Consider the following 24,595-nt stretch of genomic DNA (forward strand, 5'->3'; position numbering starts at 1 on the left):
TCAAAGCCAAACCATCAGCATCTAAAGTATGCCATGAGGCCAGCGCACGGAGCTGAAGGAAGAGCCATGTGGCCCTGTGGAAGCCGACAGTGCAGAACCCAGACAGACTGACGCCGGTCAGAAAGGCAGAGAAAGGGCAGATAGAAAACAGCCAAGCCATTGGGACTGATAATCCACACGTGGCTTTTAGTTGGATGTGAAATTCAGAGCAGGCTTTGTTTGCCTTATGCGAGAACACTTGCCTCCAAGAAGGAGCCTGTGCGGACAAGCAGCTTGAGGATCGGGAAAGAACTGACTCTGAAAAGGCATTTTCATTTGTCACATAGGTGTCATGTGTGGGCGAACCAAGCAGGACCCATGTTTTTCATCATCCCTCTTTTTGCAGGTAGTGCTCAGATAGCCCTCCCTGCATATGTCTTTTTTGGATTACTTTCCTTAGAACGTTGTTCTCTGCACTTTCACGTCCAATTATTGTTTATCCAGTCGCTAGGGTGATAGAGCGAGTGTGCGAGGCATTATCTGCTCCCATGAGTTTGCTTACTGGCGTCCTGTTACCTTTTTTTTTTTTTTTTTTATGCTATATCAAGAATTTGGAGCTTCTAAAGCAAGCACTAGTTAGGGGTTGGTTTGTTCTCTCTACCTGAAATCTCAAGATCAGCAGTTTTTGAGATGACCTCATGCTCGTGGTTCCAAACCTGCACTGGACTTCTCTGGTGATTTGTGAACAGGAGGGACACGCCCAGTTTGTGACAGGGAGTGGTGTGACTCCAGGCTCTGCAAAACATTCCTTCAGCTCCAGTGACCTGGAGCCTGTAGCATTTTCGTGGCCTGAAGGGTGGGTGGCTGTGCTGGGCAGGCGGGATTTACCTCAACAGAGCACCTTTGCTTTATCCCCGTCCCTCAGGGAGCCATTTCTTCCTATTACATCCAGCGCTACGGATTTCCTCCAGGATGCAAAGTGGTGGCCTTCACTGGGGACAACCCAGGTGAGTATCTCGGGGAGTTTCTCTGTCCGATGAGCCTGACTGGGTCCATGCTGGACTTTTGAGAATTCCAGTCCAGCCTCTTGGTGAAGCCTTCTGTGGTCATTCCCCACCACCCCCACCCTGCGATCTGACTCCTTGTACCTGCCCCATCTCAGCTCCAACTCTGCCCTCAGGAGCTGGTCAGTCTGCTCTCTCTGGATGAAAACTGCTCAATGATTAAGGAAGGCAGTCTTGCCCACCCCATCCCTAACCTGTCTTTTCTGTTCCAAGATGAATAGCTCAATTCCTCCAACCCTTCCTCTAGGACATGGTTTTAAGTCTCTGCCCTGTCATCTGATCTGCAGCAATGACTTGTTTCTCGTCCAGACACCTCATCTCCTTCCCTAGCCTCTTCTCTTCCTCCTCTTCTCCTCTGGGTAGTCCTGAAGCCACCCCTGGAGGGGCCCTCGGATCTCTGAAGGAAGGCCAGGTGGGCTGCACTAAACAACACCCTAACTACTACCCCTCAGCCCCACCCCAGGAAAAGTCTTTTTCTAAAGATCCATCAGATTAGGGTTACATTTAATTCTAACTAGAAAGGTTAATTTTTAACCCTAATTAGAAAGGTTACTTTCTGTCCTTTCAGTCTTCTTTCTGTGCTCATAAATAAGCATTGTTTATTTTAATCAACCTGGGCAGTATCTTTCTCATTTTAACAGTTGTCTAGAGCTCAATTGTCCCAGCATTTATTTCACCAGTCCCTTATGGATGGACGGTGGTGTTGCTTCAGTGTTTGGCAGTGCAAATGACGTTGAGATGCACATTCGGTCTCATCTCTTTGTTGTTACAGGATAAGTTCTCAAAGGTGGGATTCCTGGATCCAAGGCTTCTGACACACACGCTGCTGATTGAACCTCAGTGGCACTGTTTGAGTGCACCTGTTTCTCACTCCCATTTCACCTTTACTCACATGTTCATTCACTCAGCATTTAGTGAGTGCCTATTATGTGCCAGGCCTTCCTTCAGCGCTGGGGCACTTCAGCAATCAAGGCAGATAAAGATTGCTGTTGTGAGCCAGGTGTGGTAGTGTGCACCTGTAGTCTTAGCTACTTGCAGGCTGAGGTTGGGAGGACTGCATGATCACGGAGTTTGAGGCTGCAGTGAGCTATAATCATGCCACTGCACTCCAGCCTGGGTGACAGAGTGAGACCCCACCTCTATATCTCAAAAAAAAAAAAAGACTGCTGTTGTGGGCCTTGTGTCTAAGGCAGGGCACAGACAGTGAACATAACCTCACCCCCTTCTTTTCCATTACTGCCTGTGCTTTTCTCTGCTGTGTATCCTTGGTGTCTTGTCTTGGCCTCCTTGATTCTCTGCACTCCTGGGAGTGCCTGACAGTGGAGGGATGTTTGGACCCCTTCAGGGAAGAGACTTCACAGCTCAAATCAGAGGCCCCTGCTAACAGACTTCACCCCCGACCCCTGTGACCTTCTCTTAGGGCCTCCTGAGAGCTCAGCTCCCCCTGCTCCTGCCACCACCCTAGGGTGTGGGTGGGGGTTGGAAGTGGGGGCTGTGCGCCTGCCTGGAGAGCCCTGTGGTTTGCTTTGTGGTTCCCACGTGGCCACCAGCTAACCAGAAGCTCCCCTCCCATTCTCAGCGTCGCTGGCAGGCATGAGACTGGAGGAAGGTGACATTGCGGTAAGGCGACTTCCCACACCCATAGGCTCTTTCTGTTTCCACGCTCACACCCACACTCTGATAAGTAGCAGAGATACTGCTGGGACCCAGACCCTGAAGGACCAGGATCTGGGTCCCTGTATATCAGAGTGTCTGCCAGTTCTAGAAGACAGTGGAGGGAGGGGATGGGGGTGCACATCTTTCTCAGAAAGTCATTGTTCTTTGCTAGATAGGCAAGACCTCTGCCTGCTTCACAGTGGCCAGTCTTAGTGCGTGCAGTGGCAGAGGGTCAGACCTGGGGCCAAAGGGCTGTGAGCAGCCCAGATGAATAAGGAAGACATAACCCAGGCCTTCCTACTTCTAGTGGGAAAGTTATGTGGGGAACCAGCCATCACCCAAACCATTATTTAGATGCAGTTGTGGGAAATCAGCACAGAAGATCCATGAAATCTGCATCTGGGGAGCTAACTCCTGGCTCATCTGGTGTGGGAGGGTCAGAAGTGGCTCTGAGAAAGTGGCCTTGCATCTGAGGTCTGCAGCGTGAGTAAAGTGACAGGGTTAAGGTGGATGGAGTACAGCGCATCGCTGGCAGAGGGCAGTGTGTGTGGGCAAAGCCCAAGGCGCCCCGCCTCTGCCCATCTCTCCCCAGGTCAGCCTGGGCACCAGTGACACCCTGTTTCTCTGGCTCCAAGAACCCAGGCCTGCCCTGGAAGGCCACATCTTCTGCAACCCGGTTGACTCCCAGCACTACATGGCACTCCTGTGGTGAGCATGGGTGTTGGTTGGCACCACTCCCTGGGTGAGGAGGTGTGGGCAGATCTGGCACCATCTTGAGGACCCTAAGTCCTTCCACTAAGCTCTGGAATGACTCCCTCCACTTTCCCAGGCTCTGCTGGGCAGCTGAGACCCCCAAGGACTCACCGACTCTTGCTGACAGCAGAGCTGGGTGGGGAATAACCCAAGACCCTGAGTCCCTCAAGCCTGGGTTCAAATCCTATCCTCACCACCTATATCCTGTGTGACCTTGGGCAAACTCTGTAGTGTGGCACGTCTGAGCCACACTTTCCTCATGAGATGGGGAGGGCAAGAGCATTTACCGCACATTGTTGCTGTGACCTGTCCGGCATGTGGTGGACCCTCATAGCGGAAAGGACATCCTGCTTCCCAACAGCTCTCATGGAAGGGACATGCTCTGTGCTCTGACCACAGGCCTTTGGAGACCCGTCCAGAGCTCCTGAGGGAAATGGTTTCTGAGCTCCTAAGCCCTGAGAAGTGCTGGAGAATGTGGCTAGTTAATCTAGCCCACCCTGCCTCATTGTGCCCATGGTAGAATGTGCAGAAACCGGAGCTCCCTGTCTCTACCTGGGGCTCCTCTGTGTCAGCCTCCTGTGTAAACAGCCTAAGATAAGGGCATTTCCGGTGCCTCCCAGGGACGTTCAGGGGCCTGGAATCTGAGGAAGCGCCTCTGATACCTAAGTTTCAGAGCCTGCTGTGCACTGACTAGGGCTTGTGGTCCAGCCTGACCTGCAGTTCCTCTGCCTGGGTCTCTTTACTGAAACTCATGGGTCCAGTGAGCAAGCACTGGCTCCTTCCTCAGAGCTATACCCTCTTCTGCAGCTTTAAAAATGGCTCCCTCATGAGAGAGAAGATCCGCGACAAGTCCGCGTCCCGTTCCTGGAGCAAGTTCTCTAAGGCACTGCAGTCCACAGAGATGGGCAACGGTGGAAACCTGGGTAGGCCAGTTGGTGATGCCCAAGCCTGTGAAGGGTCAGCAGCTGCCGGCTGGAGGGGCAGGGCCTGGGGCCCCATGAGCTGGGGGAGAGGAGGGCCGTGGAGAAGTCCAGGGGAGCGCTGTCTGTCTGCACTTCTATTCCACAGATCCTACAAGCTGGTGTGGAACCCTGTGTTCTGAGCGAGGGTGGGCCTGTAAGGCTGTCCTTGGCTTCTGCTCTGAGCAGAAGATCAGGCCATAGCTACATCTTCTGTCCCCACCAAGCCCCTGGTGACAGCATCAGAGAGGGCAACCTCTGCCCTGGTGTATCCCCATTCACAGCCCTCTGCCCCAGGCACAAGGAAAAGTGCCCAGTGTCTCGGAAGGCCTGAGCAGGGAGGGGCTGTGCCTCCCTTGGTCAAACGTGTGTTGGTATTTTAGGATTGACTGGGCAGCTGCTTCCTGTTCAAGGCTGCCAAGTGAGAGTGGAAGAGTTGTCTCTGAGAAAAGCTAGCTCAGGGCTCCCTGGTTCCCTTCTATCCTGTTGGAGAGAAGAACTGAGAATATTCGCAGGTCTCATCTGGGGGATGAAAGAGAGCCAGGGGACCCGGGGATATGGGGTCATTTTGCCCTGTTCTACGTCTGTTGAGAGGCCGATCTTTTATTTTTTGACTAATGACAGCTGATGTCTTCCTGGTTTTATGTCAGGTTTTTATTTTGATGTAATGGAGATCACCCCTGAAATTATTGGATGTCATAGGTTTAACGCAGAAAACCACAAGGTACGTGTGCTGTTGGTATTGGAGTTACACTGGCTCCGTTTGTGAGTGTAAAATGTAACAATTGCCTATGAAATTGTGTGACTTTTAGGGACTTCATTCATTCACTCATCCGTTGATATCATACACACTTGTGGTGTGCCAGCGTGCAGTCTAGATCCTGGGGAATCTGCAGGACACGGTCCTTTCCCTCAGGGAGGAATGCAGAAAACCTGAGAGTTCTCTTCCAATTTAGCAAATGCTAACACTATCATTGAGTATCACAGAGCTTATTTCCTTGGCGAGTTTTATCCCGTACCCATCAAGAACACATGGATCTTGAGATCATTAATTTCCTCGTGGTTGAAAGAGCCACTGAGCCCGGGAGGTTCTAACATTTATTGAGCCCATTTGGTGCCAGGCATTGTGCTCATGGTTTTCTATATCTTCCTCACTTACTTTTCTTTTTTTTTTTAATTTTTTTTATTTTTTTGAGATGGAGTCTCACTCTGTTGCCCAGGCTCGAGTGCAGTGGGACGATCTTGGCTCACTGCAACCCCCGCCTTCTGGGTTCAAACGATCTTCCTGCCTCAGCCTCCTGAGTAGCTGGGATTACAGACCCAAGCCACCACACCCAGCTAATTTTTGTATTTTTAGTAGAGAGGGGTTTCTCCATGTTGGCCAGACTGGTCTTGAACTCCTGACCACAAGTGATACGCCCCCTCCCAAAATGCTGGGATTATAGGTATGAACCACCATGCCTGGCTATCATTTACTTTTCAAAGCAATAGGCACTATTGTTCCTCTTTCCAGATGGAGAGGTTGAGACTCAGAGGCTCAGGCTAAATAATCTGGCCAGAGTCACAGGTCATAGGTGGTGGAGGGGGCTCAAATCCAGTCATCTCTGGCTCTGAAGCTGCTGTTTTCTTTCTCCTCCACAATGTGACCTTTCCCAGGAAGGATTTAGTTGGTTCTTGCTGCTCGAAATTGACATTGCTGTTAGATAGTCACTGGAGAGTCATCACCACATTTTGGGTTGTACCTGAGAGACGTTTCTGACCCCAGTAAATGGGGGGTTTATGTAAGACACTCTGTCTGGAAACTGTAACTGTCTGAGTTGGCATTGGGTTCAATGGCAGATGATGGCACTACATGTTGGCACTACAGTAAATGGGGGGTTTATGTAAGACACTCTGTCTGGAAACTGTAACTGTCCGAGTTGGCATTGGATTCAATGGCAGATGATGGCACTACATGTTGGATTATGAACGGAAAGCTTTGTATAAAGGAGGAAGTTCATTTCAATCTTCTGATGGAGAATCAGTTTGGTTTCTTTTATTAGAGGGAGAAGTTATGCCTGTTCTTTCATGCATATCAATCCTAGATTTGTCAAGGAGAAAGTAGTGTTCTTCATTCATTCATTCAACCAACAGATATGTATGATTGGTGCCAGGCACCCGGGACACAAAGGAGAACAAGACATCGGTGGCCCTTGCTCTCTAGAGCCTGCTGTCTAGGAGGGAGAGGGACAGTAGACGAGTGAATGAGCACGTACATGAATGCAGCAGGTGCTAAGGCTGGGAAGCAGAAGAACAGAGTGCTGCAAGGGAAAGCAGCTGGTGGGTGGGCTGGAGACTTACCCTGGGTGGGGTGATCGGGCCTGGGCCTCTCTGAGAAGGTGGCCTTTAGGTTGAGACCTGAAAGTACTCAGGATCTCACCATGGAAAGAGTAGGATAGACTTCCAGGCAGAGGGAGCAGCTTGGGAACTAGAAGAAGGTCGGTAAGATTAGAGTGTAGCTGTTCGTGAGGGGGATGGCGGCAGGTTCTAGCATTGGTCTCAGGTGCCAAAGAAGCAGGGGTGAGCCTGGGGTTGATTCCCATCAGTGCTAGCTTGAAGGACATGCCACAGGGGTGGGATCTCAGCGTAAGCTCGTGGCTGTCACTTATCTAGTATGTACTGCATTTTCCAGGCTCTGTTGTCTAATCTGATCATTGCAACAACCCTAAAAAACAGGCACCACTATTATCTCCATTTTGTTAAGAAAAAGAATGATAGCAAGACTAATGTAACTTATTAAAGATTGCAGAGCTGAATGGTAGACAGAACTTGATCTCTCAGCTGCCTGAGACTAAGTTCTGTAATGTCTCTGACTCTTCAAAGTGACATGCATGTGAGGCTGTGGGCTTGTGTGCTTCAGTAGTGTGTTTGTGTGAGTGTGTGTGACAGGCAAAGACAGTGGTTAAAGAGCCCAGCTATGAGTTTCAAATCTGGGCTATTGTTTAAAAAGATCACACACAGACACGCACACTCGCACACACAGACACACACGCAGACAAACACAAACACACACACATACACACGAATGGACAATGAGAGTTCCTTACTCTGTGCCCACCTTTTCCTGGAGACAGGTCGCAGCATTCCCTGGGGATGTGGAGGTTCGAGCACTGATTGAAGGACAATTCATGGCCAAGAGGATTCACGCAGAAGGCTTGGGCTATCGAGTCAGTAAGTGAGCCACTGGCAGCATGTGTCCCAGGGTGGGGGCTCAGGGCCAGCTCACACCCGGGAGGCCAAGGCTAGTGGGTCAATGTCTACTAAAGTTTTCTTTCAGGGGGCCTTGTGCAGGAGGAAGGTGGAGCCTGACCTTGGGGATGGGGTGAGAAAGTGTGTCAGTTGGCACTTGTAGGCAGGCATAGAATAGCAGGTAGGCTGTTCCTGCTTCTCGGCTGTGTCCACAATAGCCTGACCTTTTGACCAGGACCTGTAGGACCTGGGAAAGGTCTTTCTGTAACCCTAAGCTCCAAGCTGCAGATGAGCTGTTTTGAGCTCTGGACTCCAAAGACATAGGCAGTGCAAGGTCTGGGGACGTGAGTGGATCTTGTCCTTCTAGCCTAGCCAGGTCCCGTTGCCTGTGGGACACAGTCTGCGTCTTTCAGCTTGGACAGGGAAGAGGGGGATGTAGTAGCACTGTCAAAACTCAGAAGACTGATATCTCAGTTCATTTTCTGTTGCCTATAACAGAATACCTGATCCTGGGTAATTTATAAGGAAAAGGAATTTATTTCTTACAATTACGGAGGCTGAGAAGTCCAAGGTTGAGGGATCATATCTGCTGAGGGCCTGCTTGCTAGTAGGGCTCTCTGCAGAGTCCTGAGGAGGTAGAGGGCATCACATGGTGAGGGAGCTGAGTGTGCTAGCTCAGGTCTCCCTTCCTCTTCTCAGAAAGCCACCAGTCCCATTCTCATGATAACCCATTAATCCATTAACCTGTTAATCTGTTAACCCATGAATGGATTAATCCACTCATAAAGCCCTCATAACCCAATCTCCTTAAAGGCCCCATCTTTCAATATGTGATGTTGGGGGTAAAGCTTCAACATGAGTTTTGGAGGGGACACATACTCAAACCATGGCAACTGGCATGGAGAGGGCAGACCCGGGGCTGGGGGAGGCAAAAGGAGGAGGAAGGGATTTCTGAGAACTTGAGCTGTAGAATAATCAGCTTAGGGGGTCAGTGAGTTCCCTTTACAGAAGTTGTTGAAATGGTCTAGGGGTCTGTAAGGAGGTTGGACTGGCCACCTATAAAGTCCAGGTTTCTAAGATGTATTTGTCCCTCTGGGCTATAGCTGTTGTCACTAGAGAAGATAGTGAAGCTGCTTTGCTTGAGGGCCTTCCTATGACACTTTATGGACAATCCGAGTTCTATGTAATGTATATTTTATACCTTTGAATTGACAGAGTAAAATGATACTATAAAAATACCCACTAGGGAAACCTCCTGGAAAGCCTGTTAGACAGCATCTACTAAAGCTGAATACCCGTCTAGCCAGCAATCTCACTTCTAAGTGAAGGCAAAACAGGAATTTGTGCATGTGTTTACTAAAGATGTACAGGAGAACATTCATTGCAGCACTATGCTGAATAGCCCCACAGTGGAAGTGGCCCAGTGCCCATTAATGGTAGACAGGAAAAATGCATTGTGGTGCATTTGTACAACAGGATACTACACACAAATGAAAACGAACCAGCCTCAGTGATACACAATGAAATGGGTGAATCTCACCAAATGTAACACTGAGCAAAAGAAGCCAAACACGGACATACATATGGCAGGGTTCTCTGTACATCAAGTTCAAAAGCAGATGAAACTACAGGCCAGCCACAGTGGCTCACACCTGTAATCCCAGCATTTTGGGAGGCTGAGGCAGGTAGATCGCTTGAGTCCAGGAGTTCGAGACCAGACTGGGCAACATGGTGAAACCCCATCTGTACAAAAAAATACAAAAATTAGCCAGGCGTGGTGGGCCATGCCTGTAGTCCTGGCTACTCAGGAGACTGAGGTGGGAGGATCGCTTAAGCCTAGGAGGTTGAGGCTGCAATGAGCCATGAGACCCTGTCTCAAAAAAAAAATTTAAAAAGCAGACGAAACTATTTACTGTTGTTGGAAGTTGGAATAATTAGTAGTTGCCCTTCAGAAGGGGCCTGTGGGGTGCTAGTGATGTTCTGTTTCATGTTCCATGGGTGTGTTTAGTTTGTAAAAATTTATGAAGATTATAGGCTTATGATGTGTGCATTTTTCAGGATGTGTGTTCTAGGTCAATACAATATTTTAAAATATGTAAAATTACCACCATGAGCATTCCGAATGCCCTCATCCCACCACCCTAAGTGTAAAAAGACATTTCCCAAAGGTCTGCAAAGACTTCCAAGTTCCCTGAAAATGAGACTGGGTGAGCAGGGCAGGGATGGTGCTGGAGTTGGTGGAGTGCCTGGCAGGGGTCCTCTGGCTCTCAGAAGGGGAGCCCAGGGAAGGGAACAGCCCAGCATACAGGGAGAAGCAGTTAGGGTAGAAGGCCCCCATGGGCTTAGGAGGAGCTGATGGGATTGTGGCATTATTCCCAGCCTCTAAAGCATTTCTTGTGCAAAACAGCATAGAGTTACTTATCCTCTTAGCAAGCTTAAATGCAGAATCAGACCTGTCTTGCCACTCTGCTGAGTGATCACTGAAATAGACATACTTGGAACCAACAGAGGTTGCACACACGCGAGGACTCATTCTCCAGGCCGCCATGTGGACTGGCCAGCTCTAGTTTTCATTCTTGCCCAGTCATCATCTCATTTGGTTTTAATAGTGTCTAAGGGGAATAAAGAGGCACTTTGAATAAAAATGATTATTGTGATACTAACAGCTGCCAGCATTTGTTGGGCACTGAGTTTGTGCCTGGCCCAGTTCCTTAGCAATTAATCTGTTTTTTTTTTTTTCTTTTTGAGATGGAGTCTTGCTCTGTCACCCAGGCTGGAGTGCAGTGGTGCGATATCTGCTCGCTGCAAGCTCCACCTCCCAGGTTCACGCCATTCTCCTGCCTCAGCCTCCCGAGTAGCTGGGACTACAGGGGCCCGCCACCACAACCGGCTAATTTTTTGTATTTTTTAGTAGAGACGGGGTTTCGCTGTGTTAGCCAGGATGGTCTCCATCTCCTGACCTTGTGATCCGCCCACCTTGACCTCCCAAAGTGCTGGGATTACAGGCGTGAAACACAGCACCTGGCCAGCAATTAATCTTTATTAACAACAGTACCTCTGAAGTAGGTACTGATATGATTCCCACTTCACAACCAAGGAAACCAAATCTTGCAGTGGTTAAATAACTTGGTCAGGACTGGCAGAGCTGGGATCTCAACCAAGCTATTCTGGCTCCAGATGCTGGATTCTCAACCACTGGCTGAACCTGCTTTTTTTAAGGAACAATTGCCCTCTTGATGTTTATAGACACCATCAGGCATGATAGACACCATCTGGGCAGGGCTAATAAGCCATAGTTTTCAGCTTGTATTTCAGTGTGTTTCATGTTGTTTAGGTTGATAGTAAAAACAGTCAAACCTTGTAGCAAGTTTGAGAAATAAAGAAAAGAAAATGGGCCTAGTGCTCACACCTGTAATCCCAGCACTTTGGGAGGTGGAGGTGGGAGGATCACTTGAGCCCAGGAGTTTGAGATCAGCAACAGAGAGACACTATCTTTACAAATAATAGTAATTATAAATATCCCAGCGTAGTGGCATGTGCTTGTGGTCCCAGCTACTGGGGGTGGGGTGGCAGGGGGTGGCAGGGGGTGGCAGGAGGCCGGGGGGGTCGCTGGAGCCTGGGAAGTCAAGGCTGCAATGAGCTGTGATTGTGTCACTGCACTCTAGCCTGGGTGACAGAGCGAGACCATGTCTCAAAAAAATGAAGGAAAATGACTCATAATCCCATCCCCTCTCTCCAACCACTGGTACCATTTAGGGACATTTTCTCCCAGTCTCCTTTATGAGCTTATTTCCATACAGCCATAGTTTTGTTCCTTTGTACCTTATATGCAAAGGGTGTATACGAGAACCAAAGTTTGTCAAAAGTCATCTTTGTGGTGCTGCGTATGATGGCCAGGTTACTTTTCCTGCATTTGGGCACTGAAGGTGTGTTCTTGTTTTTTTTGTTTGTTTTCTTTTGTTTTTTTGGAGACAGGGTTTCACTGTTGCCCAGGCTGGAGTGCAGTGGCGCGATCTCGGCTCACTACAACCTCCACCTTCCAGGTTCAAGTGATCCTCCTACCTCGATCTCCCGAGTAACTGGGACTACAGGTGTGCACCACCACGCCTAGCTAGTTTTGTATTTTTAGTAGAGATGGGGTTTCACCATGTTGGCCAGGCTGGTCTCGAACTCCTGACCTCAAATGATCCACCCACCTCTGCCTCCCAAATCGCTGGGACTACAAGCATGAGCCACTGTACCTGGCCATTGTTCTTGGTTTTCCAACATGGAATCACACTAGAACATCTTCCATAGCTTGAATTGTTTCCCCAGGAGGATGGCGTTCCAGCGATGAAGCTGAGAGAAGCTGAGAGGTGGGGGCTGAATGTCTTCTCCTGGACAGAGCCAAGGGGCTGGATGGAAAGCAGCAGGGTCTTAAAACAACTATTTGTTTTAAAATACATAACGAATGGATGTCTTTTTATCATAAAAGATTCATGCAAAACAGAAATATGGAATAAGAAGCAAATGCCCCCTTCATATGCCTCTCAGACTCCTTTCCTTCCTTCCAGACTGTGACTTCCTTCCTGTGAATCATACGGCATTGCCAATATTGAAGAAGTTTTGATTTACAAAAATGGCAATTTCATATGGTTCAACCTGATACATGTGTGTATGTGTATATATATATTTAACAGAAATGCTATTATATTCTATGTGTTATTCTGAGACTTGCTTTCCATAACAGTATGTACAGGTCTACCTTTATGTTTTCTAATGACTGGCATGAGGTTTGCTAAATTATTTTACAGCCCTAGTTGAAGGACGTTAAGATTATTTCTTGTTTTGTTTTGTTTTTGTTTTTGTTGTTTTGAGACAGAGTCTCACTCTGTTGCCCAGACTGGAGTGCAGTGGCACAATCTCAGCTCACTGCAACCTTCGCCTCCCGGGTTCAAGCGATTCTTGTGCCTCAGCCACCTGAGTAGCTGGGATTACAGGTGTGCGCCATACCGCCTGGCTAATTTTTGTATTTTTGTAGATATGGGGTTTTGCCATGTTGCCCAGGCTGGTCTCAAACTCTTGACCTCAAGTGATCCACTCATCTTGGCCTCGCAAAGTGCTGGGATTGTAATTTCCACTTTCACCATCTCATTCTATGTCCTGTACCCTTGTCCCTAGTTCATTCTTGTTTGTGTGTTTTTTTTCCCTTGAGCATGTTAGCTAAAGTTTTGTATATTTTATTAAGCAATGTTAATATTTTGTTTTGTGCTCCCTTTTATTAATTTCTACTTTTATCTTTTTAAATGCCTTCCTTCTACTTTATGAATTTTTTTCTTTTTCTGTATTTTTAAGTTGAAATCTTAGCTCATTTATTCCCATTCTGTATTAACTTCTAATTTGTGCATTTCAGAAGGCTGTATGTTAACTTTATTTATGTAACGTATCTTTCATTTCTAAAAAGATAGTAATTTTCATCTTTTTATGCACCAATGAGTGAACTGGCCCCTTGTCCTTTTGGTATATCTTCCATCATTCCTTGAGCATTTCCATAGCTTCTAGCATAAAAAAAGTTTCAGGCTCGTCTTGTTTTTTCCTTGGATCAGCCCTGTAATCTTCCATTTATCCAAGGAGCCCTGACTCCTTTGAGTGGGGAGAGATGTTTGGATGCTGTCTCTGGATGCTCATTGCTACTGGGATGATGCTGTTCCCAGCCACTTTCAGTGGGCTGAGTTGGGAAATAGTAGGATATATATATATTAGGATATATATGTATGTAGATATATACATATACATATATATATGTATATGTATATTCTGGAGGGGTCAGAAGAATCAACTTTGTCACTGTTAGGATAAGATACAAATATGGGAAGGAAGAAAGCCAGAATGAACCCCATGGTGTTGGACTGGAAGGGGAGTATATAGTGTATAGAGTATATATAGTGTATAGAGCATATATAGTGTACATATATATGTATATATGTATATGTATAAATCTACATACATATATATCCTAATATATATATATCCTAATATTTCCCAGCTCAGCCCACTGAAAGGGGCTGGGAACAGCATCATATATATAAGTCTGTATCTATACACACATTTACCTTTCTATTTATCTGTCTGTCTACTTCTCCATGTGTTGAAAAACATGAGTTCAACCCTATACACTCCACTTCCAGTCCAACACCATGGGGTTCATTCTGGCTGTCTTCCTTCCCACATTTGTATCTTATCCTAACAGTGACAAAGTTGATTCTTCTGACCCCTCCAGATTGCTGCCTCCTTGACATGCAGGCCCCATTTTGGCTTCTCTGCTTACCTTTACCTGTGTTGTCTCTGTGGCCTCTCTCCAGCAGCCTCTTGGATCTGCCCCACTCTGGTTATGTACTTACATGTGGCCCTTGAGCCACTTCTGTTTGCCTGTCTAATGGCTTTTTAGGGAAGGAAGAAAAAAAAGAAAGGTAGGAAGGTAGGCAGGCAATAAATATTTTTAAAGGGAAGAGTCCATTTACATTTAATGTAATTATTGAAATGATTGGATTTAATCCAATCCATCCATTTATTTTTTATTTTTTTATTTTTTTCAATCCATCCATGTACAAAATGGATTACATATCAATTTTGCTTTTTCTTTTCTTTTGTTCTATATGTTCTTTTTTCTTCCTTATTCTTTTCCTGTCTTATTTTTGGATTAACTGAGCAATGTTTAGTATTCCATTTTATCTCCTCTGTTGGCTTTTTAAGCTATACACTTTTTAATTGATTTTTAAATTGAAATCTTTAACTTGAAAAGTCTGGTTTGCACTAATATTATACTCTTGAATTTTTTACCAACATGCTTGCACTACAAAAACAGCTAAAGAAGTTTTCTGGGCTAAAGGGAAAATCATACCAGATGGAAAGTCAGAGCTTCAGGAAGGAATGTAGAACATCTATAAGAAGTGGATTCTCTTAAGTTTTACTTTTTCTGAAAATGTATTTATTTTACTTCATATTCAAATAATATTTTCTGTTGTGGAATTCTAGATTGGCACTTTTTACTTTCACCACTTTGAAAATGTCATTCCATCGTTTTCTAGCCTTCTAATGTTTCAGATGAGAAATTAGCTGTCATTCTTAGTGTTGTTCCCCTGAATGTGATGGGGTTTTCTTCTCTGGCTGATTTAAAATTTTTCTATTAATCTTTGATTTTCAGCAGTTTGATTATGATATACCTAAGTAAGGGTTTTTAAATTATTATTATTTTGTATGTATCCTCTTTGTGATTCATTGAGCTTGTTGGATCTGTGGGTTAATCTCTTTCATCAATTTTGGAAAATTCTTAGCCATTATTTCTTCAAATATTTATTTTTCCCTATTTCCTCTTTTCTTTCCTCTGGACTTCAGTTACACATTTGCTGTTGTCCCTTAGGACTTTGACTCTCTGTTCTTTTTTTTCTTTTTTTCTCTCTCTCCTTGCTTCAGTTGGACAATTTCATTTTTTGTTTTGTTTTGTTATGTTTTGTTTTTTTGAGACGGAGTCTTGCTTTGTTGCCAGGCTGGAGTGCAGTGGCATGATCTCGGCTCACTGCAACCTCCACCTACCGGGCTCAAGCAATTCTCCTGCCTCAGCCTCCTGAGTTGCTGGAACTACAGGCAAGCACCACCACATTCGGCTAATTTTTTGTATTTTCAGTAGAGATGGGGTTTCACCATGTTAGGCAGGCTGGTCTCAAACTCCTGACCTCAGGTGATCCACCTGCCTCAGCCTCTCAAAGTGCTGGGATTACAGGCATGAGCCACTGTGCCTGGCCTTCAGAGGGACGATTTCTATCACACCTCTTTTTATTCATGTTTCTGCTGTATTCAGTCTGCTATTAAGTCCATCTAACAAACTCATTTTGGATGTTATATTTTTTCTATTTCTAGAATTTCCATTTCATTCTTTTATATTTTCTTATTTGTCTGCTGAAATTTTTCATATTTTAACCATTTTGTTCATCTTTTCCTCTGACTTTATATCATATTTATAATTATTATAAAGCTCCTATCTGCTAATTCTTCTGAGAGTCTGCTTCTATTTACTATTTTACTCCCATTTCCTGCTTCTTAAAATGCTATTTAATTTTGGTTGAATTCTGTACATTGTGTTTAAAAGTACAGTGTTGACCAAAGTGGCTAATTTTTAACCCTTTTACTTTTGAGATAATTGTAGATTCACATGCAGTTGTTAAATAAATAGCTAATGTTTACCTGCAGAGAAAGCTTGCCCTTCTATCAGGAAGTGAGGGTGAGGTGGTGGTCTTTTTTGTTTAATCAGGGGTTGGATCAGTACTAGTTAGTTTTAGTTCACCAGTCGTTGCAGTGTTTTGGGATCAGGATCAGCAGGATCAGGCCCCTCCCTCCATCAAGTCTTTGGTACCTAACCAGTGAGATTACAGAGCTCTTTCTGTGTTTTCCAGCTCTTCCCCCACTTCCACATCACTGCTTCCATAGTAGTTCATTGGAGACAATTGGTAGGTGGGGAGGACTAGTTCTATATTGGAGACTCTTCCAGATTTCAGTCCTCCATACCAGCCCAAATATAGTTGCTTTTCTTTTCTAGCAAAGTTTATCTGCCTATAGAGTCTTACTTCTTCATGTTTTCCATGCTGCAGGTATGAATCAGCACTTAAGGGCTCATCTCATTCTGGAATTTATTTTATTTAGATTTCTTGAATTTTTACTTTTTTGATAACTTCAAACAAAAATATGATGCTCTGGTTGTTGTTGTTTACTCCATTCTGTCGTCGTTGCAGCACAAGTGTGTTCTTTCTTGACCATTATCATCTTAGCCCAAAGTGGAACTATGTGTATTTTGTTAGATTAAGGTTTGTTATTATTATTATTATTTTGCTATTTATTTTTATTTATTTATTTTAAAATGGAGTTTCGCTTGCTCTGTGGCCCAGGCTGGAGTGCAGTGGTGCATTCTTGGCTCACTGCAACCTCTGCCTCCTGGATTTAAGCGATTCTTCTGCCTCAGCCTCCTGAGTAGCTGATTACAGGTGCCCACCACTACACCTGGCTAATTTTTGTATTTTTAGTAAAGACGGGGTTTCACCATATTGGCCAGGCTGGTCTCGAACTCCTGACCTCAGGTGGTCTTCCTGCCTCAGCCTCCCGAAGTGCTAGGATTACAGGCGTGAGCCACTGTGCCCAGCCTATTATATTTTTTGGAGACAAAGTTTGGCTTTATCAGGCAAGAATACACCCAGGCTGGAGTACAATGGTGTAATCACGGCTTACTGCAGCCTTGACTTCCTGGGCTCAAGCAATCCTCCCACTTCAACCTCCTGAGTAGCTGGGACCACAGGCATACACCACCGTGCCTGGCTAATTTTTGTATTTTTTGTAGGGACAGGGTCTTACTTTGTTGTCCAGGTTGGTCTCAAATTCCTGAGCTCAAGCAATCCTCCTCCTGCCTTGGCCTACTGAAGTGCTAGGATTACAGGCATGAGCCACTATGCTCAGTTTATTGTGAAAAATATCATGTATACGGTAGAGTATATGTATCTTACAGCTAATTATAAAACATATTAATAAACATCTGATGATCAGCACTTGGGTTAAGAAATAGAACATCAGCCAGGCGCAGTTGCTTACACCTGTAATCCCAGCACTTTGGGATGCCAAGGCAGACGGATCACTTGAGGTCAGGAGTTCGAGACCAGCCTGGCCAACATAGTGAAACCCCATCTTTACTAAAAACACAAAAATTAGCCGGGCACGGTGGCAGACATTTATAACCTACTTGGGAGGCTGAAATAGGAGAATCACTTGAACCCAGGAGGCGGAGGTTGCAGTAAGCCAAGATTACCCCATTGCACTCCAGCCTGGGTGACAGAGCGAGACTTTGTCTCAGAAAAAAAAAAAGAAAAAATGAAAAAGAAAAAAAAAAAGAAATAGAACATTGCTAGAACCTTAGAATCTTGCTGTGCTCCTCTTCCACTATATCCTCATCTTCCCCTCATCCCTGCAGAGATCATTTCTTTCCAGATTTTTGTATTATCATTTCCCTGGAATTCTTTATGGTTTTGCCAGCTGTGTATGCATTCCTTTAAATACATTGTGGTTTTTTGCCCTTTCTGAACTTCATAATATATGGAATTATACTACATGTGTTGTGACTTGCTGCTTTAGCTCAATGTCATGTTTATGAATTCATCCATGTTAACATGCATAGATAGCTATTAGCTATTAATTTTCATTGCACTCTGATATTCCATCACATGATTATACAACCATTTATCCATTTGCTATGGCCTGACCGTGTCTCCCCAAATTCACATGTTGAAAACTTAATCCCCAAGGTGACAGTGTTGGGAGATGGGCCTGGTGGAAGGTGTTTAGGTCATGAGGGCTCTTAGGTATTAATGCCACTATAAAGGTGCTTTCAGGAGTGAGTTCACCGTTTTCTGCTTTTCAGCCTTGTGAGGACACAGCATTCTGGGGATTCTGCTAAACATTCTACAATACATGGGATGATCCCTCACAAAAAGAATTATCCAACCCAAAATAAGCAGGATTTTATTCTGGTTAGAAGTGGAATCCAGCCTTTTTCTGTGATGAGTGGAGCTACTTTCCATGTTTGTCTCCATGCCTGCTGCTCAGTGTCATTTCAAGTTCCTCTTCACTCGGTGCCCCCAGCACCCTCCCCAGCTGGTAGCCCACTTTCACTAATGAGCAATCCTTTACTTTAGCTTGGGGACAAATACTGCTGCTGCGTCTGCTGCTGTGTGTGAGGGAGTGGAGGCAAGGAGCTTGAGAGCCCTGCTGTCATGAAGTCGGTCATGTACTCTCAGCAGCAGTTTATGAGGGTTCTTCTTTCCCATATCCCCACCAACACTTCACAGCAACAACCTTCAAATCTGTTGCCAGTCTGATGGGTGCAAACTGGTATCTCAGTGTCAGTTTAATTTGTGTTTTCTTAACTAATGATGATTTTGTTTTGTTTCATTTTGTTTTGAGATGGAGTTTCACTCTTTTTGCGCAGGTTGGAGTGCGATAGCGCGATCTCAGCTCACTGCAACCTCCACCTCCCGGTTCAAGTGATGCTCCTGTCTCAGCCTCCCGAATAACTGGGATTACAGGCGCACACCACCACGCCCAGCTAATTTTTTATTTTTAGTAGAGACAGGATTTCACCATGTTGACCAGGCTGATCTCAAACTCCTGACCTCAGGTGATCCACCTGCCTTGGCCTCCCAAAGTGCTGGGATTACAGGCGTGAGCCACCATGCCCAGCCAATTAATAGTGATTTTGAGCAGCTCTTTGTAACTGGTTTCTTTCTCTGAATTGGCTATGTACATCCTTTCCCATTTTTCTATTTGATTTCCTATCTTTATCTTACTGATTTGCAGGAGTTTATTGTATACTTTGAATGTTAGGTTGTTGACAGTTTTTTGTTGCAGGTATCTCTCATTTGTCTGTTGCTTATTTATAGTGTCAGCAATTTAACAGAATTTTGATTAAATTCATCAATTTTTCATCTTACATTTTATGCCTTTGAGGTATTGTTTAAGATATTTTCCACCTACTCCAGTATCATAGAAGTACTGTTTTATGTTTCTCCTGTTGATGTTACAATTTTACCTTCCACATTTAGGACTTTGATCCATCTGGAGTCGTTGCGAATGGTGTAACTTGGGATCCAGTTTAATTTTTTCCACATGTTGGTCCAATTTTCCAAACACTGTCTACTAAGTGGTCTGTTTTATCCCATTACTTGTAGTGCCCCCTTTATCATTTATCCAGTTCCTGTATATACATGGGTCTTTCTCTGTACTCCCTTTCATTTTTTTTTTTTTCCTTTTTTGGAGATAAGGTCTCACTTTGCCGTCCAGGCTGGAGTGTAGCGGCGCGGTCTCAGCTCACTGCAACCTCCACCTCCTGGGCTCAAGTGTTTCTCCCGCCTCAGCATCCCGAGTAGCTAGGACTACAGACACGTGCTACCATGCCTGGCTAATTTTTAAATATTTTTTGTAGAGACAGGGTCTTGCCATGTTGCCCAGGCTGGTCTCAAACTCCTGGGCTCAAGCGATCTGCCTGTCTTGGCCTCCCAAAGTGCTGGGATTACAGGCGTGAGCCCCGGCGCCCGACCTACATTCCTGTTTCTACTTCATGGGTTTATTGGGTCTTGTTCTTGAGGCAGAAAACCTGTTGTATTATTGTGGCTTTGTAGTATGTTTGCATTAGTTGGCTAGGGCTGCCATAAGAATGTGCCACAGAATGGGTGGCTTCAGCAACAGAAATTAATTTTCTCACAATTCTGGAGGCTAAATGTCTGCGATCAAGGTGTCGGCAGGGTTGATTTCTTCTTAGGCCTCTTTCCTTAGTTTGTAGATGGCCATCTTCTTCCTGTGTCTCCTCCTGTGTGTCCCTGTGTCTTCATTTTCTCTTCTCTTAAGGACATCAGTCCTACTGGATTAGGGCCCACCCCTAATGACTTCATTTTTATCTTAATTACCTCTTTAAAGAGGTAATGTCTGTCTTTATCTTTATTTTCAAATACACTCACTTTCTGAGATACTGGGGTTTAGGACTTCCACATATAAATTTAGGGTAGACACATTTCAGCCCATAATAATGTTTTAATATGTAGTATAGCAATTATCCCCTCCTTGCTTTTCTTTTTAAAATATTGTCTGAGCTGTTTATAGGTTTTCATTTTTCCATAAATATTTTATAAGAAATTGGTCTAGTTCCTTAAAAGAGTCCAGTTGGAATTTTTATTTAGGTTGAATAGAATGTATACATTAATTGGAAATGATTGACATGTTTATAATGTTAATTCATATTCATTCAAGATCGTGGAATATCTTTTAATTTATTTAGATTTTTTTTTTTGTACTTTAACAACAATTTCAACTTTTTCTTCATAGAGACTTTTGAATTCTTTGTTAAGGTATTCCCTTATATGTAAGGCTACCTTACATTTCTGGTTGCTGTTGTGAATGATAATTTATTTTCTATCACGTTTGCTAGTTGATTATTATTAGAAATGCCATTGATTATTAGAAGTTGATTTTGTATCTGGCAAACTTATTAAACTCTTGTTAGTTTTATTAGTTTGCTTATTCTTTATTTTTTCCAAGTAGATGGACTATTGTCTGCAAATGACAGTTTTCTTTTCCTTTCTTTCAATACTTAAACATTTTAGTTGCTTTTGTTATCTTGTGGCATTGACTGGTAGGTCTGTGTTAAACAGCGGACTGGATACTGTGAATCTTTGTTTTGTTTGTAGTTGTATTCGTTATCTATTGCCATGTAACAAATTATCTCAAAATTTAGCAGCTTAAAACAGTAATAAATGTTTACTCTCTTATACAATTTCTTTGGGTCAAGAATTTGGTTTCAGCATAGTTGGGTGATTCTGATTGAGGATATCTCCTGAGGTTGCAGTCACAATGTCATCTGGGGCTGCAGTCATCTGAAGGCTTGACTGAGGCTGGAAGATCTGCCTCCCTGCTGGCTCACTTGCATGACTGTTGGCAGGAGGCCTCAGTCCACTCCCATGTAGACCTCTCCCTAGGGCTGATTGAGTGTCTTCAGGATGTGGCACTTAGCTTCCCCCAAAGTTAGTGATCCAAGAGAGCGTGATCTGTGTCAGAGCGAGATAGAAGCCTCAATGTCTTTTATCATCTAGTCTTGGACTTCACACTCCATCATTTACACAAGGTTCTGTTGGGTATACATGTCAGCCCTATTGAATGTGAGAGGGGACTACTTGAAGGTGTGAATATCAGGAGGGAGGGATTATGTGGAGGCCATTTTGGAATCTGGCTGGTACACTATCCTGAAAGAAAGTGCTTCTAAATCTCTGTTAAGAATGACATTTGTTATAAGTTGTGGATATATGACTTTTATCTTTAAAGAAGTTACCTTCTGCTCCTGTTTTGTTGAGATATTTAAAACAAAAAAAATTATTAAAGACAGTTAAGGTGAGTGGGGCAGCAACCTCACAAGCAAATGAATGTGACAGGCCTGCATGCACAGAGCCACCTTTGGATCTCTACCAGATTCCTGTGTGATGAGCGGGAGGCATTGGCCCACCATGAACCCTCTGTAGCTGAAGAACTCTGCACAAACAGCCCTTTCTGCCTTGGGAGAACTGGCATAGCTATTTCACTTTTTTTCTTTTCCCTTGCAGTGTCCAAGACAAAGATTTTGGCCACAGGAGGAGCATCTCACAATAGAGACATCTTACAGGTAAGTGTTGGTAGTGGGCCCTACACCATGGCCTCTCCCATGTCTGTTACTTCTTTTTTTTGTGTGTGTGCGCCAAATTTTTATTTGCCTACATGCACAGTACACTAAGAAAACTGAAGAGTAAATATACATTCTGATGCATGCTTTTCTTTTCTCTTTTCTTTTTTTTTTTTTAATATTATATTTTATGTTCTAGGGTACATGTGCACAACGTGCAGGTTTGTTACATATGTATACATGTGCCATGTTGGTGTGCTGCACCCATTAACTCGTCATTTACATTAGGTATATCTCCTAATGCTATCCCTCCCCCCTCCTCTACCCCACAACAGGCCCCAGTGTGTGATGTTCCCCTTCCTGTGTCCAAGTGATCTCATTGTTCAATTCCCACCTATGAGTGAGAACATGCGGTGTTTGGTTTTCTGTTCTTGTGATAGTTTGCTGAGAATGATGGTTTCTAGCTGCATCCATGTCCCTACAAAGGATACGAACTCATCCTTTTTTATGACTGCGTAGTATTCCATGGTGTATATGTGCCACATTTTCTTATGTCTGCTACTTCTAAGAGCCAGAGACTCAACAGGAAGTACAGTCTCCATTCCCATTCCTGCAGGAATGGGGAGTTCTTAGCTCACACTCTCCAGGAAGCAGCTCTGTTGCCTTACAGCTCACACTGTGAGTGGGATCTGTCTCACATGCAGGTGAATTCTACGGCTGTGTACAATCCACTGTCTGACACCAGCATGTCCTCTAGAGTCACATGGAAAGTGCCTGTTCTTCCACATGGCAAACCTTCTCACATCTAATGCCAGTGTTCTTGTCTTCCTCAAGGCCTCTGCCTTCCAATTTAACCATCGCCGATTCTCCAACTAGTCCTGTTGTAACACAGTTGCCAGACTGTTACTGTCCTTCTGGTCCTTCATTATGCCAGAAACATATGACCAAAAGTAGAATCAACCTGCAGATGTCTGACCCTCAGACTGTCACCTGTGGGTCTGTCAGATCCTGTTATGGGGACACTGTGCATTTTTGGGTGTAGCCTGGGGCTGCCTTAACTGTTAGAGTAATTGTATTAGCTGTTTACTTGTGATTACCTATCTTAGGTAAGATTTTCTAGAAACAAAGCCTGAAATGGGAATTCTTCTATAAGCAGTTTGTTGAGAGAGTGCTCCCAGGAAGAAGGAAGTGTGGGACTCAGGGTAGTGCAGAGGAAGAAGGATAAGTGAGGATATGGTCTTGTCTGGAGTCTACTTCCCCTCCATCCTGGCGGGGAGACAGGGCTCTAGAACATGAATTATACCACAGAACTGGTTTTACCTTGCGACAAAGGGCCAACAGGACACCTTAGGGAGGGTGAGTAAATTTCCTGTGAGCGGTGGCCTATGCTAAGCCAAGGTCAGCTTTCTTGAGGAAGTAGTGCTGCAAGCCATTAGTAGCCAGTACTCACAGCAGCTGGGGCGGGATGCACAACGGTCCAGTGAGGGGGATCTGTGTAGGCATCAGTGGCATCTACTACAATATCTCTGGTCAACTAAGACCTCCCGCAAGTTCTTTCCATGTGAACTCCTCTTAGTACAGGTCCTCCATTTGAAATGTGTGCAATTTATTTTTGAACCTAAATGGGAAACTTCACCACTATCCCCTTGAAACATGCCCTTGTTAGTTTGGGTTTGTTTGGGCTTGTTAATATTAGTCTAATACCCAGCTGTCTCCAGCCCTAGGTCAGTGCCATTTGCTAAGCATACTTCCTAAATCTTCTGCTGTCTTTGGTGAAATGGCTAAAAAGTACAGGGACAGCCTGGGGAGCTGTGGCCCTCCACTAGGGACTTTCCCAGGTCATCCTGACTATTATCACCAGGGTAGCATGACCAAGCGTACTCCTCTTAAGGCAGTCGAAGTGGAATGGAAGGCGTCAGAAGACATATGAGGGAGAGAGCTTGGAAAGTGCATCCCACAACATCTGTGTTCCCTCTGAGGAGTGGCTCACCACAGTAGAACCTCTGTGTCCTTTTCAGGTGCTTGCAGATGTGTTTGGTGCCCCGGTGTATGTTATAGACACTGCCAACTCAGCCTGTGTGGGTTCTGCATACCGAGCTTTTCATGGTAGGTCGATGGAGGGAGACAGCTGTCTCTGGAAGTGGCCAGGACATGGGGTGGGCTGAGGAGGGTGGAAATGGGAGAGTGAGGTGTTCCCAGTCTTTGGGGACATTGGAGTCTTGGGGACTTCAGCTTCATTTTTCTAGCACCCAGCAGGTGAGAACCAACCCATACTCTCTTTTCCTTTATTCTTTGCTTAAATTGGGGAAAAAAGGCTGGGTCCTAACTGAATGAAGTCTGGTCAGAGTTAAGGTCAGCACAGGGACACGGGAAAAGAACACAGGGCATGGTTGAGGGCACGTGGGCATGGGTCTGGACAGCTAGAGAGCAGGAAAAGTGGACAAAGTCCAGAGCCGTCTTTTCAGAACAAAAGTTGAAACAAAGGGGAAGACTTCAGGCCCAAGCAGTCCAGGACCCTGGACAGCGCCATGGAGCCCTGTTGCCCTGATGGAGGCCTCGCTGAAACTCTGGGCATTAAGGGAAGCTCCCTGATCTAGGCGAGTTCTGGCGGGAGCAGCACATACCCACAAGGGCATTCGTCCTTCAAGTTGGATCAATTTGCCCTGCCTCCTGCCTGTTCAGGGAGCTCCTGTAGCAGCCCAAGTGGTTCTATTCTTTTCATGTTCTTAACTTTTTAACAT

The 24,595-nt window shown here is 45.0% G+C and overlaps 1 protein-coding gene across 12 annotated transcripts in view; it reads left to right on the plus strand.

Moving 5' to 3' along the window:
* Positions 1-24,595, plus strand: part of XYLB (xylulokinase) — an 84,633-nt gene that overhangs the window by 35,261 nt on the left and 24,777 nt on the right. For all 12 annotated transcript variants that reach the window (XM_077992171.1, XM_028843959.2, XM_015131338.3 and 9 more), the window contains 8 exons: positions 905-986; positions 2,623-2,663; positions 3,292-3,407; positions 4,260-4,375; positions 5,062-5,135; positions 7,525-7,621; positions 21,799-21,857; positions 23,873-23,960. In XM_077992171.1, the coding sequence (XP_077848297.1) occupies positions 905-986; positions 2,623-2,663; positions 3,292-3,407; positions 4,260-4,375; positions 5,062-5,135; positions 7,525-7,621; positions 21,799-21,857; positions 23,873-23,960 (673 nt within the window). The remainder of the gene's footprint in view (positions 1-904; positions 987-2,622; positions 2,664-3,291; positions 3,408-4,259; positions 4,376-5,061; positions 5,136-7,524; positions 7,622-21,798; positions 21,858-23,872; positions 23,961-24,595) is intronic.

The sequence above is a fragment of the Macaca mulatta genome, chromosome 2 (genome assembly GCF_049350105.2).
Source record: "Macaca mulatta isolate MMU2019108-1 chromosome 2, T2T-MMU8v2.0, whole genome shotgun sequence".
Lineage (NCBI taxonomy): Eukaryota > Metazoa > Chordata > Mammalia > Primates > Cercopithecidae > Macaca > Macaca mulatta.